Genomic DNA, 11,734 nt, shown 5'->3' on the forward strand with positions numbered 1-11,734 from the left:
GGTTACATTATTATGCTGCAAACCTTCAACACAAGCACTTTGCTGTTCCAGAACAAGCTGCAGCAGTGCAAGGTCTGACAGTCTGTGCAAAAGAAGCCGCAGTGCTACAAATTCTTAAACACCTTTCCTCTCCATCTCACTGTATCAACTAACAAATTCCTCCCATCAGTTTAACCAATCCCAAATACTGCCCCCCAAAAAGAGAAAGATGAAGACATTTTATGCTTTTGTAAGAAAAACAAACAACCACCCAGTCAAAAAAAAGAAAAAAGGAATCCTCCAACTCCAGTCCCCCATCCAAAAAAAACCCCAGGTCAAAACTATTCCCCACCCTCCCCACCCCCTTCTAGCTTTTACAAGTCACCATTTAAACAAATGCATACAACTTACTGTACAAATACAAAGCTGCAGGCATTCAAGTTACAGAACATTCTGAAAATATTTCAAGCATAAAAAGTACACTTGATAATTGCAAAAATAAGGTTTCACTTTTTTAAAAAACATTTTGATCAGAGCTCAAGCAAAACAAGTTTTTAACTATTCCTACTTCAGCTCAACTCCCTAAGAACACCACCTGCAGAAGTTAAAAACAAAAAACTCGAATTTTTGATAATAAAGTAACCGGCCATGTCTTTTAATGAGGAGAAATGGTATATACAACAATGACACAGACCTTAAGCATCAACAACATAGTTCAGCCAAAAGTAAGTCAGCAAGTGAAGTGATTCTTAGCATCCCATGGCACTGATTACTAAGAACCTCAATCTGCCTGGAACAGATACTAAGTTAGACTGGTACAAATGGAAAGAAAGATGCATGACATCAAATAGGTTCAGTTTTTGTCACTGAACTTTTTTTTAGGCTAACAGTTTCACTAGTGCAAGACCATTTGTTTACCCGATTAAATGAAAGCTCATAAATGTCACCATTTAAGAACACTCATACAAAACTATTTTTTCTTTTAAAAAAGTGCCACATAGCATACTTTTACTAAAAAAGTTACAAACTAATGGAAGACTGTCTGCCTCCATCTCTTGTCAATGAGGAAAGGCCAAAGTGATTCTTTGATCCCAGCTCGAAATGGTGTTCTCTGGCCTATCCCCAGCATCTCCAACTTGGAGCAGTCCAGCTGAGCATTCCTCGGGCGAAGGGCACCCACCACTGGGCTGTCAGTGATCTAAAACAGAAACAGGAGATACAAAAACAACACACCAACAAGGAATCAGAAGTAACAGAAAAATACACATACATTAAAATTTTCCTTCATAGCTTTCTATGTAGGTATGTTCCTGTCCCCCCCTCTAACTATTTTCTGTGGGGTTTTTTTGTTTGGGATTTTTTATTTGTTTGCTTGTTTTCTGGTTAACTTCATTTCAACAGATGTCAGGCAGGGCAGTGTGAAGTTAAATTTTTCTCACTCAGTTACTGCTGCTATTTGTGCTTTTCTACCTTATATTCCTATTTTCACTCTATGATTATAATCACAAGGTAAGAAATGCTCCAGAATGTTCCCAGAACCATGTCTTGATCAATATACTAGAAGAGTAGATATGGGCAGAAAAAATTCAGACTCAGTGTTCTCCACTGTTTTTCTTGCCATCTTCCAAGCCACATTTCAGTTCCAGTGTTTACCAATTCCAAATCCTTGGAATTTATTTTGTATATAAATAAAATCTTGTTTAAATGTTTTATTCTCACCACATTATCATTATGTCTTTAGTCTTACTTTCAAGTGTCAATAAAACTGCAGGACAGGCATTTTAAGGAAAGCAAAAATCCTTTGAAGTTCTTAAGTGCACGTATTCAGAAATAAATCTGGACATTGCAGAGTTTTTACGGATTCCTACCTGCAAGTTAATGTTCTGTCAATCTGTGAGCTTTTTTTAAGGTCAAAGATACAACAAAGATATGGATTTACTCATGACTCAGGGGAACTGTTCTGCAGAAATACCATTACATTGCAGATTGTGAAACTGGTGACTGACTGGGTAATTTTCCTAATTCAGCAGGTCAAAGCAGCTGTTGTTTTCCTGAGCTGGATTCCAGACAGCCCCCTCAGCAACACAGCTGCTGTGCCAGACAGGCACAACCCTCCTGAAGAGGAAGCTCACTGGCACAGTCAGTGTGAGACCAACTCCTTGGAATGACCAAGCACATCCACCTTTCTACAGGTCGAACAACACATCACTTACTGGTCTCAAGTGGCTGCTGGGGAGGTTGAAAGCATCTGCAATTGCACAGGCCATCTCATACTTAGTCATCTGCTCATTGCCAGACCAGTGAAATGTTCCTTTTACTGATGGGTCCTAGAGAAAGAACAGGAAGCACAGATGAAAAGCAGCAGCCAGCTGGCCCTCAGACTAATCCCTGGGCAAGAGCTGTGCAGAATAATCACCCAGCAAGACCCCATCCTCAAAGGCACCTCACTGGTGTTCTGGGAACTCGGTACCTTTCCAGAGAACACACATCTGGGGATTGAGACTGGAAACTGTTCACAAACAGCCTGTGTTCTGGAGAATGAACAGGAGGGAAAGGAGCAGCCCAGCTCCACCCTCCAACCAAGGTCAAAGAGCTGGGGAGGAGCAACTCAGCTGTTCTGTGCTATTTGCTTACTTGAAAACAAAAGCAAAAGGCACCACACACATTCTGAATGTCAAACTGCAAATCCTGCAGGAGTCCAATCAAACTGCACCTTATCCACCTTATGTGCATGGTCCATGTTTTCTTTGTTACATGTATGAAAAAATAAAGGTGGTTGATTGTTGTTTCGTTCTGTTACCTTGCAAAGATGGTAATCTGAGGGTGCTGTGGTGAACAAACAATAAAGTATTTCAGTTCAGTGGCTTTGTTTTGCCACTTTAGTGTTCTTAACACAATAATCAAGGGTATCTTTGAGAATTACATTCAGCCACCATGGGGTTTTTTTAGTCCAAAATACCAATTTGTAAAAGGCACATCAGAATAAGTCAGGCATTTCCATTTCTCTCCTCTATACTAGAAGACACAGGACAACTTCCAGGTTTTGTCCCATCACTTCATTCACTTTTGTTTTAAAGACCACAATTCCCCCACAGTCACATAAAGGTACTGTAGTATTATAGCCAGTTCCTTCCTCCCTCCCAGCATTCCAGAAATGCAAAGAATAATTCAGGTTATGTGCAGTTCTCAGTTGTTCAGAAACAAAACTGAGAACTCAAATTGTTTTTGCCTTGCAAAGGCTCATTTCTTGACACTCTTACCATCATTCTCTTCTCTGCCAGCTGTCTGCAAACAGCTGCTACATCCTTGACATTGGTAGGAAATCTCTGCTGCCAGTGGTCCATGTTGGCAGATTTATTACTGAACTGCACTTTATCAAACATAACAGTCACAGCACTTTCCTCCAGTCTTTCTACCTCTCCATACAAGACAGGAATCCTAAGTACTGCAGCTCCTAAAAGAAAGAATATTTTAAAAGCATTACCATTGGTATAGATAGGTATAAATGCTGCAGCACAACCTGAGAAGTAGTTTGGAAGTGTTAAGAAATAAGTTGATGATATTAAGCATCTACAAACCACAAATAAAAGGCAATTAGTTAATATGTTTACTCTCAGAGAATAATTTTAATTTATATCAAAGCAGTTTATAAACACTAAGATGTATAAATTTACTTTCATTTATTGCCATTGATTTCCAGGAAGTTAACAAGCTTTCATTAACAGCACAAAAGGGCCTGTTTGGGTTAGAACAAAAATTAAAAAATTAAAAAAAGTATGGAATTACTCCAGCACTCCCCATCCTCCCTGGATAAGAGTAAGAAGAAAAATTCCTTCCAATCACAAGTCACCATTTTCAGGCATCAATTAAAAAGATTTTTTCATCCAGCATGCAGCCACCTCTTGCATCAAGGAGGATACCATTTACCAGAAAAACAACATGAACTTTGGAATGCATAAAAAGCTTGACAAATAAGGAACAGGCTCACAGAACACAGCAGTAAACAGTATTAGATTTCAAAACAGTGATTTGAGAAATTAAATTCACAGTAAACAAGTGCAAAGAGAAGGATATTTCATGATGGAATACTAGTCTATCTCAGTCATGAAGACTCAAAAAGGCTCTCAGGGGAATTCCAAGATGGCTATGACAAATTCACTAAAAGTAATAGCTTTGTTGAAAGAGAAAAAAAAATATCAGTCCTGAAATTTGAAGCTGATGTCACCAAACCATTGCAATTCTTAAAAGATTTGGAGGAAAATGCTACGGCTATTAGAGAGACAAACAGAAAAAGCTAACACAGAAGTTACTCTCACAGAAAAGTAAACCAGAATAAGTACTTAAACAAGAAAAACAAATAGAAAACCCAAATGACACTGATTTCCTGCTGCTCTAGAAACAATTATTTGGTCACTCTGCAAATATGTTCTTCCTCTCTTTAAATATTGGTTGAAACACCTCTTTTTTAATATCTTTAAAGTATTCATTGTTTGAGAAGACAACTGCCTTCCTTTTTTTTCTCAGCTATCTGGGACAAGGAGAGCATTACCTCATGACCAACTGCTCTGAAGACCTACTGAAACTTTGCAGCTTTCTAAATATAACCTGTATTCCCTCCTAACCAAATGTGAAAACACCCAAACTATTATTGGAGATTCTTGCATTGTACAACAGAATTTGACAGGGCAGTTCTTCGCCCAACCACACGTCTGACAGACTGAATTCAACCTACAAATTAGGGGTTGAGAAAACAAATACATGTAAAATATTTATATTTGTATGAAGCAATAGAACTGGTATTTTCAAGGACCTTACTTAGCACCACCTCAAAACTCCTTCTGCCAATAATACCCCTCTGCACCCCACTGCTGCCTGACACATCCTGCTCAAAAAGGCTACAAAACCAAACTGAATGTTGAGCTGGGGAAGGGTCTAAGCAAGATACCCACACGTACTTGAACTTGGGGAAGTCTTATCTTCATTACCCATCTAGAAGAGGGAGCAAACAGCATCACAGTCAAATTCAGAGATGACATTTAATCAAGAGGTGGAGTGAATAACTTATCATTCAAATTTATTTTTTACTTAAATTGGACTTTTCCTATCCAAGTATTTTTTAGAAAGTCTCTTTCTTACTAGTGATGCCAAACCTATCTTACATAGTTTATATTTACTTACAGAAAGATCATCACACTAATTTATGTATTGCTCAATTCTCTCTGAGCAGCACAGAATCACAGTGCAAGTATCATACTGACATATCAGAAGACTTTTCTGCAAGTGTACTGAGATTATTTTCTTCAAATTCTTTGAAAAACTACAAGTGCTTCTTTCCTTATAATCTGTGACTGGAAACTGATGGCACACTAACTAGAAACAGCCCAACCTCTCTTTTAAACAAGAAAGAAGTCTTAAATTAAAGGCAATATGTTCAGTCCCAAGCTTCTTTTCCTTATTGAATAGAATTTTTTTAATTATGTGTGGACATTTTGAATGCCAAATTTTCATTAGGAAAAGATTAAAACAACAAATTAAAAAATAAAATGAGTTGCTTAAAATCACAAATGTGTTATTAAGCCTTTAGGAAGTGTTACAAGCAGGAATCTGATGTGTGTGGTAAGCTAGGTGGGTAAAAACAAAATGGGTGGCCCACTGGCTTCTGTAATGAAAGCAAAACCTAAAGGTAACAAGAGAACATGTTGATTTGATCTGCTGGTTTTCCCTTTAAGTGAACATACACTGAGAACACTTGCAGTGCATCCCCCTAAATAACAGCAGCTGTATATTGAGTGAGGTATTTTACCTTTCCTTAGGAACAGCAGATTCACAGGAGAAAAAGGCTCACCAATGTCCATCAGCAGAGACAAGTAACACAAATGATGATGGGAACAGGTAAGAAATAAAGCTTTAGTCAACCTATAGGCAAGAGCAACCATTCACAAGCAAGGACTGACTGCTAATCCCATTCTTCTCTGGATCTCGTTTCCATGGTTTGGCAACTTCACCACTGACTTAGGAGTCTATTAAGCCAATCTACAACTAAGCAAAAATAGAAAGCCTCTATTAAAAACAGCTGAGTGTATTCTTACCTTCATTGTTTTCCAGGACTGCCTTTTCACCCTCCAGCTTGGTTTTACCATATAAATTCAGGGGATTTGGTACATCAGTCTCTTTATAAGGAGGGCTTGTGCCATCAAACACATAGTCTGTACTGATGTAGATCAGAAACGCTCCAACTCCAGCTAGGAAGAAAATGTTTATATATAGTTTATTTTAATTCATGCCTTGTTTGAAATGCCAACAAACTTCAAAACAAATCTCCCAAGGAGCTCATGTTCTCTCCCCATTCATTCCTACTGCTTTGTTGCTGATCCTTCACATATCTGTGCACAACACCCTTACAGAAAACGGATGGATGGCACACTGATGGCAGAAGTAACATTCAGCACTTAGAGTAACTTACTTGTATTGATGTTCCTGTATAAATAAATGCAGTATTTAAAAAAAAAAAAACAATCCATGACATGGTCTCCTTACCTGCCTCTTTTGCCAAGTTTGCTGAAGCAGCCACATTGAGCTGAGAAGCAGCATCTGGTTGACTTTCTACAACATCTGGCCTTCTTTCAGCAGCACAATGCACTATAACATGAGGCTGGAAATTAAAGACTAATTTTAAACAAGAGATTGCAGTTGCACCCTAACTGTAGTGATGATGCCCCTCAGGCAAAAGTGAAGTAATAAAAGCAGCAGTGTTACTTTTAATCACGGCATTCTGAGGAGCATGTGTTCCCTGGGGAGTACAATACAACCTTGCTGCCCCAAGATACCAAAAAAATTTATCATTAGTTTTGCAATTGTGATCTTCAGCAGCTTCAATTTTACAGTGAGATTGAAGTTGTAGGTTTTGCCTTTTTAACTCTGTATAATAAAATATATTAATACAAAGATGTATTTCTCACATGCACAAGGGTGCTAAAAATTTTTAGATAAGCCATTTACACACGGCTTATTTAACATATGAAGATTATTAAGGAGATATTAAAAGCCATTTTATAGAATTGCAGGGTTTATATATTCCCTTTTCCAGGTGAACTGAAAAAAACAGTGAACTCCTCACGGCACTGCAGTTACACACAGTTACACACAGTTCCTGCTGTTGTGTTCAGGTGTTCTTGCACTTCACCAGAACTGTGTATGGACACATTACTGTGTCAATAACTCACATTTCTCTTGTCCTTTGTTCTGCCATGTACAGCTGTGCCTGCAGCCTGTCGAGGTGAGGACAGCACAGGTCAGAGCTGTCTGTCCCCACAGAGCAAACCTACTCTGGGTGGGGCACAACACACATTTGTCAGAGCTCTGCCCAAGCATCAGCCCCACTGCAGTCCCAGAGCTCAGCAGCACCATCCACTGACTACTGTACAAAGTACCCCATCCATCCACTTCATACTCCACAAACATACCTGGAAGTCGTGGATAATGTCATGAACTGCAATAGAGTCCAGAAGATTAATCTGTTCAAATCTGGGCTGAGCTCTCCTGTATCCGCAGCCAACTGCATTCCAGTTATTTTCACGGAATTCTTTAAACACAGCTCTGCCAAGAAGTCCCGTTGCACCAGTGATCAAAACTCGCCTACTGGGAATGTCAACATCTTCCTAGGAAAATGACAACAGCAAAAGTTTTGTTTCTACTGCAATTTTCTACTGTTTTCTCTTTAGAAGTATGCGAGGCCACAGTCAGAGCTACTCTATTAAATAAGCTTTTCCTGAGTCTTTTGGAGTGTCATGGAACACAAACATCTGGGAGCACCAATACTGCAGCCAGATTAATATTTAAACATACACTTAAAGATAATGAAAACAAAACTTTAGCAGGAAAGTCATTTACAACAAACCAAACCACTACTGAAGACAGAATTTTAAGTTCATTCAAAAGCTGACAGCTTTGTGCAGTCTGAAAGGAGGGAAACAACTTCTTTAGAAAATGGACCCAAAAGATGTAAGATTTAGGGTCCAAATGGTACAACAAATAATTTTGCATAGATTATGCCTGTTAGAAGCTTCAGCAATACAACATAAATCACTGTAAGAACTAAAGACTTGAATTTTATTATTAAATAGAACAGTAATTGATTGTTACTCAACAAAATAGTCTAATAAGTAAAACCAACACACAGATCTCTTGCCAGTTTTACAAAATGCACCTGAAAATGATTTGACAATTTCAACTCTCAATCTACACAACAGACTAAAGCTGTACTTCAGCTCCCCGTTTTGGTACTGGGACAACTTTGTACATCAGCACACACAAACTTTATCCACCTCTCAGTAGAACATCAAGTTTTAAAGGCAGCAAACACAAGATCCGTGTCTGTCTATATAATCTTTATTTTCCTTTCATGCTTTGCCTCTGCATCTACCATAAACAACAGCAACATGAAAACTAAAATACAACACAAAAACGAAAGCATATGCTTACCATGCCAGTACAGAAAAAAACTGGGTGTGCAGAACCCACAAACCTTGGATTTCCTGACTACTTTACACAAAAGGACAATTTGTGATAACTGACTATAATTTTGTACATCACAGAATACTTCTGCTATGCAATCCCAACAGCCTAGGAATTTCTGAGCATTGTACCAGACTGCTACTTTTTGATTGCAGCTCAGGAAACCACAGCAATTGCTTCCAAATTACTGTTTTTCACCCTTGAAATTACAAAGCTTTTGTTCCACAAGGGTATATGCAAAGTTCTGTGCATGACAGAAACAGCCTATCCCAAAACAATTGCTTCCAGTTCCCAGCACTGTGCGTGCATTTGTCTCATCTCCAAATCTCCAGGTGAAGGATGACTTATTCCCATCAGTACTGGATGAAAATTAATAATTTATATCTGGACACTTGCCTGAAAATGACAGACTACAGCAAGTGATGTTTCAAAAATTTTGTTTGTTGACGTCCTTAAATTTTACCTCAGAACACAAGTTTATTTACATTTTTAAGGCTATTCATGTTTCTCTGAAGAGCATGAGTGAGAATGTGCAACTACTGTTTTCTCCTGTACTTTTTCCCTTTGCAAAATCTGCCCAGAGTGTCACAGGACATTTGATCAGTGTTTCTGCAGCCAGAGCTGCCCTAACAAACATCCAAGACTTGCTGCAGAACAGAGTCAAACGGTTCTCTAAAAATGTCACCAAACATCTTTAATAAGAAAGAAGTGATCAACACAAAACCAAGTGTCACTCGTAAAATCTGACATTTCTAAGCCTCATTCATCTAAGTTTGTTTATTCTGCACAGCATAAAGAGGATGTTACATCAGCAGCACAGCTTGAACTGGACACAAACACAGCTTTCACCAAGCACAGCTCGCATCCTGTTGCTCTTGTCTGCAAGACTCATTGATTTTAGTCACTTGTTTCTGAAAAAGCAAGATAAAGGGTAGATGTTTCCAACACAAACCAACTACCAGTTTGAACCTATTTCACCTTGCCAGAAGTTACACATTCTGGTGATAACAAAACCTGCATAGATGAACTCTTTCCCTAGAAGCTCCTTCACAGAACATCCCCCAGCTGCAGCAGCATTTCTGTCTCAGAACCACAGAACTTCTGAGCCCAAAGGCCCTCTGAAGCTCCATGTTCCCACCACTGCTGTTTGCAGGTGCTCTCAGATGTGCAGAAGGTGCTGCTGTTGTCCACACACAGACAAGAGAGCTACAAAAGCACACTTCGATTTTGAAGTAATTTTATATACTGTTACTGTACATAAAGAATAGAAGACATTCTAGAACTCAAATATTATCCTTCTGCCTGCAAGTTTTATAGGTGTAAATGCAGGTCCCTGTTCAGATAAGCCTTGTGCTAACAAATCCTTCACTTGTGTTTCTCAACTAAGCCACAACCACATTCCAATCATCAAGCACGCAAAAACTTGTCTTCACAAACCATTTTGAATAACACCACTGATACGAAGAATTTTGAGCTTCATAGTGAAGCATCCAATTTAATTCTGGTTTATCTGATGTCAACATTAACTAAGAATTAACACAATAAAAAACGAATTGTGCTTGGCTGTCTCACTCACATAAAAATAAACAAGTGGCAACATCGTAAGATTAAAAAATAACACTTATGAGACATCAGATTACTTTGCAGAGGCTAACGAAATACAAAACAGGAGTGTAATTTACAAAGAGAGCAAAACGTGATGCGTTTCGAGGTGAAAAACAGAAACGAGTACTCTTTAAGCTTCGTATTTTTATTTAGAAAACCACGACGAACTCAAAACACCAACTTTAAGGAATGGCCACCACAAAGCGGAAGCTCCGACTGTAACACACATTTGCAACATAATACGGCGATACACAAGTCCCTGCAGGGAAGGCACGGGGAGACCGAGCTCCGGCTCAGCTCTGACATAACCCTGCAGCGACAGAAGGCAAAAGGGGAAGCCCTCGGGCTTTGCAAAATTCCGCCTGACAGCCGAACCCTCAGCCGCGCTCCCAGAGGCTACTCCGCGTTCCCCTCGCCCACCAAACCCCCACTGCTGCGGCAGCTCACGGACACCTGTGGGGATCACGGGCACCGCCCGGGACAGAGGGCAGGGCCGAGCCTCCCAAAGGAAACCCGTGTGGAATCTCTGCACAGGCTCCCCATGGCACAGAGACCCTCCCTGTGCCGTGACCCCTCAGCGCCCTGTGGCCATTCCGGTCCGACCCCGCGAGCAGTCACCGCGCCGCTCGGCCCCCGGAGCCCCCGGCAGCGCTCCCCGCGCTCCCTCAGGCGCAGCCCCCGCGGCCGCGGCCCCCCCGCCCCGGGCCTCCCTCAGCGCTCGGGGCCTGCCCGCCCGGCCCCGCGCCGCGCTCCCGCAGAGACCCGCCCCCCGAGCTCACCTCCAGAGCTCCCCGCAGAGACTCACCTCGACGAGCTCGCAGCGGCCCGGCGCGAAGCGGATCCGGAGCTCCTTCTCCCGGCCGACCATGGCCGGGCCTGCTGCCGCTCCCGCCCCGCGCCCGGCGCTGCGCGACGGACGGGCCGACAGGGGGCGCCCGAGCCCGGCCGCGCCGCGCGCGACGCACGCGCCCCCCGCCGTCGGGCGCTCATTGGCTGAGGAGCGCTGGAGGGGCGGGGCCGGCGCGAAGGGGCGGGGCTTTGTAATCCCGGAGTGACAAGCCCGATCCCACGTGGAGCGGTGGGAAAGCGGCTGTTCCCAACACCGGGAAAAGCGCTTTTTAAAAAAAATTAAAATACAGGGCCCACGGCACGCGCTTTAGCAGGGACACAACAGTCCCGTCCCCTCTCCATGAAGCCTAAAAGCATACTGGCTTTTAGGAAACCAGCCCCAATGCCCATTACTGGTGTTGATTTTCTCGGGCGGGAGTGAGGCACAGTGTACCCGGGCTGCCTCAGCTGCAGGCTGGCTCCTGTTTTCATCGTGTTTATGGTGCTTCGAACAGTAATTAAAGTTACTGCAGTAAGCACCTGACTGACTTTTAGCATTACCAAGTTCACCTACTGAAACTGTGCTCTTTCCATTGTGATCTTTCACGTGAGGAACTTCATAATTGGACCAAAATATCTTATTTGGCTGCTAGAACATTCCTCTTAATATGGCTCTGTCACAATCACTAGAAGTTACTTCATTTCTCCTTTTAGAAGGGTAGACAACAATAAGCATTTTCAACTTGCCTTTGATCAACTTGCCAGAGTTTGATCTAAAGCCCACTGGTGAATCCCACAGAGAAGGTGA

The 11,734-nt window shown here is 41.4% G+C and overlaps 1 protein-coding gene across 1 annotated transcript; it reads right to left on the minus strand.

Moving 5' to 3' along the window:
* Positions 1-207: 207 nt before the first annotated feature.
* MAT2B (methionine adenosyltransferase 2B) lies at positions 208-11,042 on the minus strand. Its single transcript, XM_051794308.1, has 7 exons — positions 10,904-11,042; positions 7,443-7,637; positions 6,517-6,631; positions 6,069-6,221; positions 3,240-3,433; positions 2,193-2,306; positions 208-1,177 (listed from the first exon to the last, which is right to left on the minus strand). Exons 1-7 carry the CDS (start codon positions 10,964-10,966, stop codon positions 1,007-1,009), a joined length of 1,005 nt encoding a protein of 334 aa, XP_051650268.1. The 5' UTR covers positions 10,967-11,042; the 3' UTR covers positions 208-1,006.
* Positions 11,043-11,734: the final 692 nt, after the last annotated feature.

This window comes from Manacus candei, unplaced genomic scaffold (assembly GCF_025592945.1).
Source record: "Manacus candei isolate 608988 ecotype Guabito, Panama unplaced genomic scaffold, ASM2559294v1 h1tg000037l, whole genome shotgun sequence".
In the NCBI taxonomy this organism is placed as follows: Eukaryota; Metazoa; Chordata; class Aves; order Passeriformes; family Pipridae; genus Manacus; species Manacus candei.

Coding starts and splice junctions, on each gene's coding strand:
- MAT2B (XM_051794308.1), bottom strand. CDS start 10,966: ATGGTCGGCCGGGAGAAGGAGCTCCGGATCCGCTTCGCGCCGGGCCGC. Junction 6,632..7,442: donor ACATTATCCACGACTTCCAG/GTATGTTTGTGG, acceptor TTTAATTTCCAG/CCTCATGTTATAGTGCATTG. Junction 2,307..3,239: donor TGGCAGAGAAGAGAATGATG/GTAAGAGTGTCA, acceptor TTCTTTCTCTAG/GACCCATCAGTAAAAGGAAC.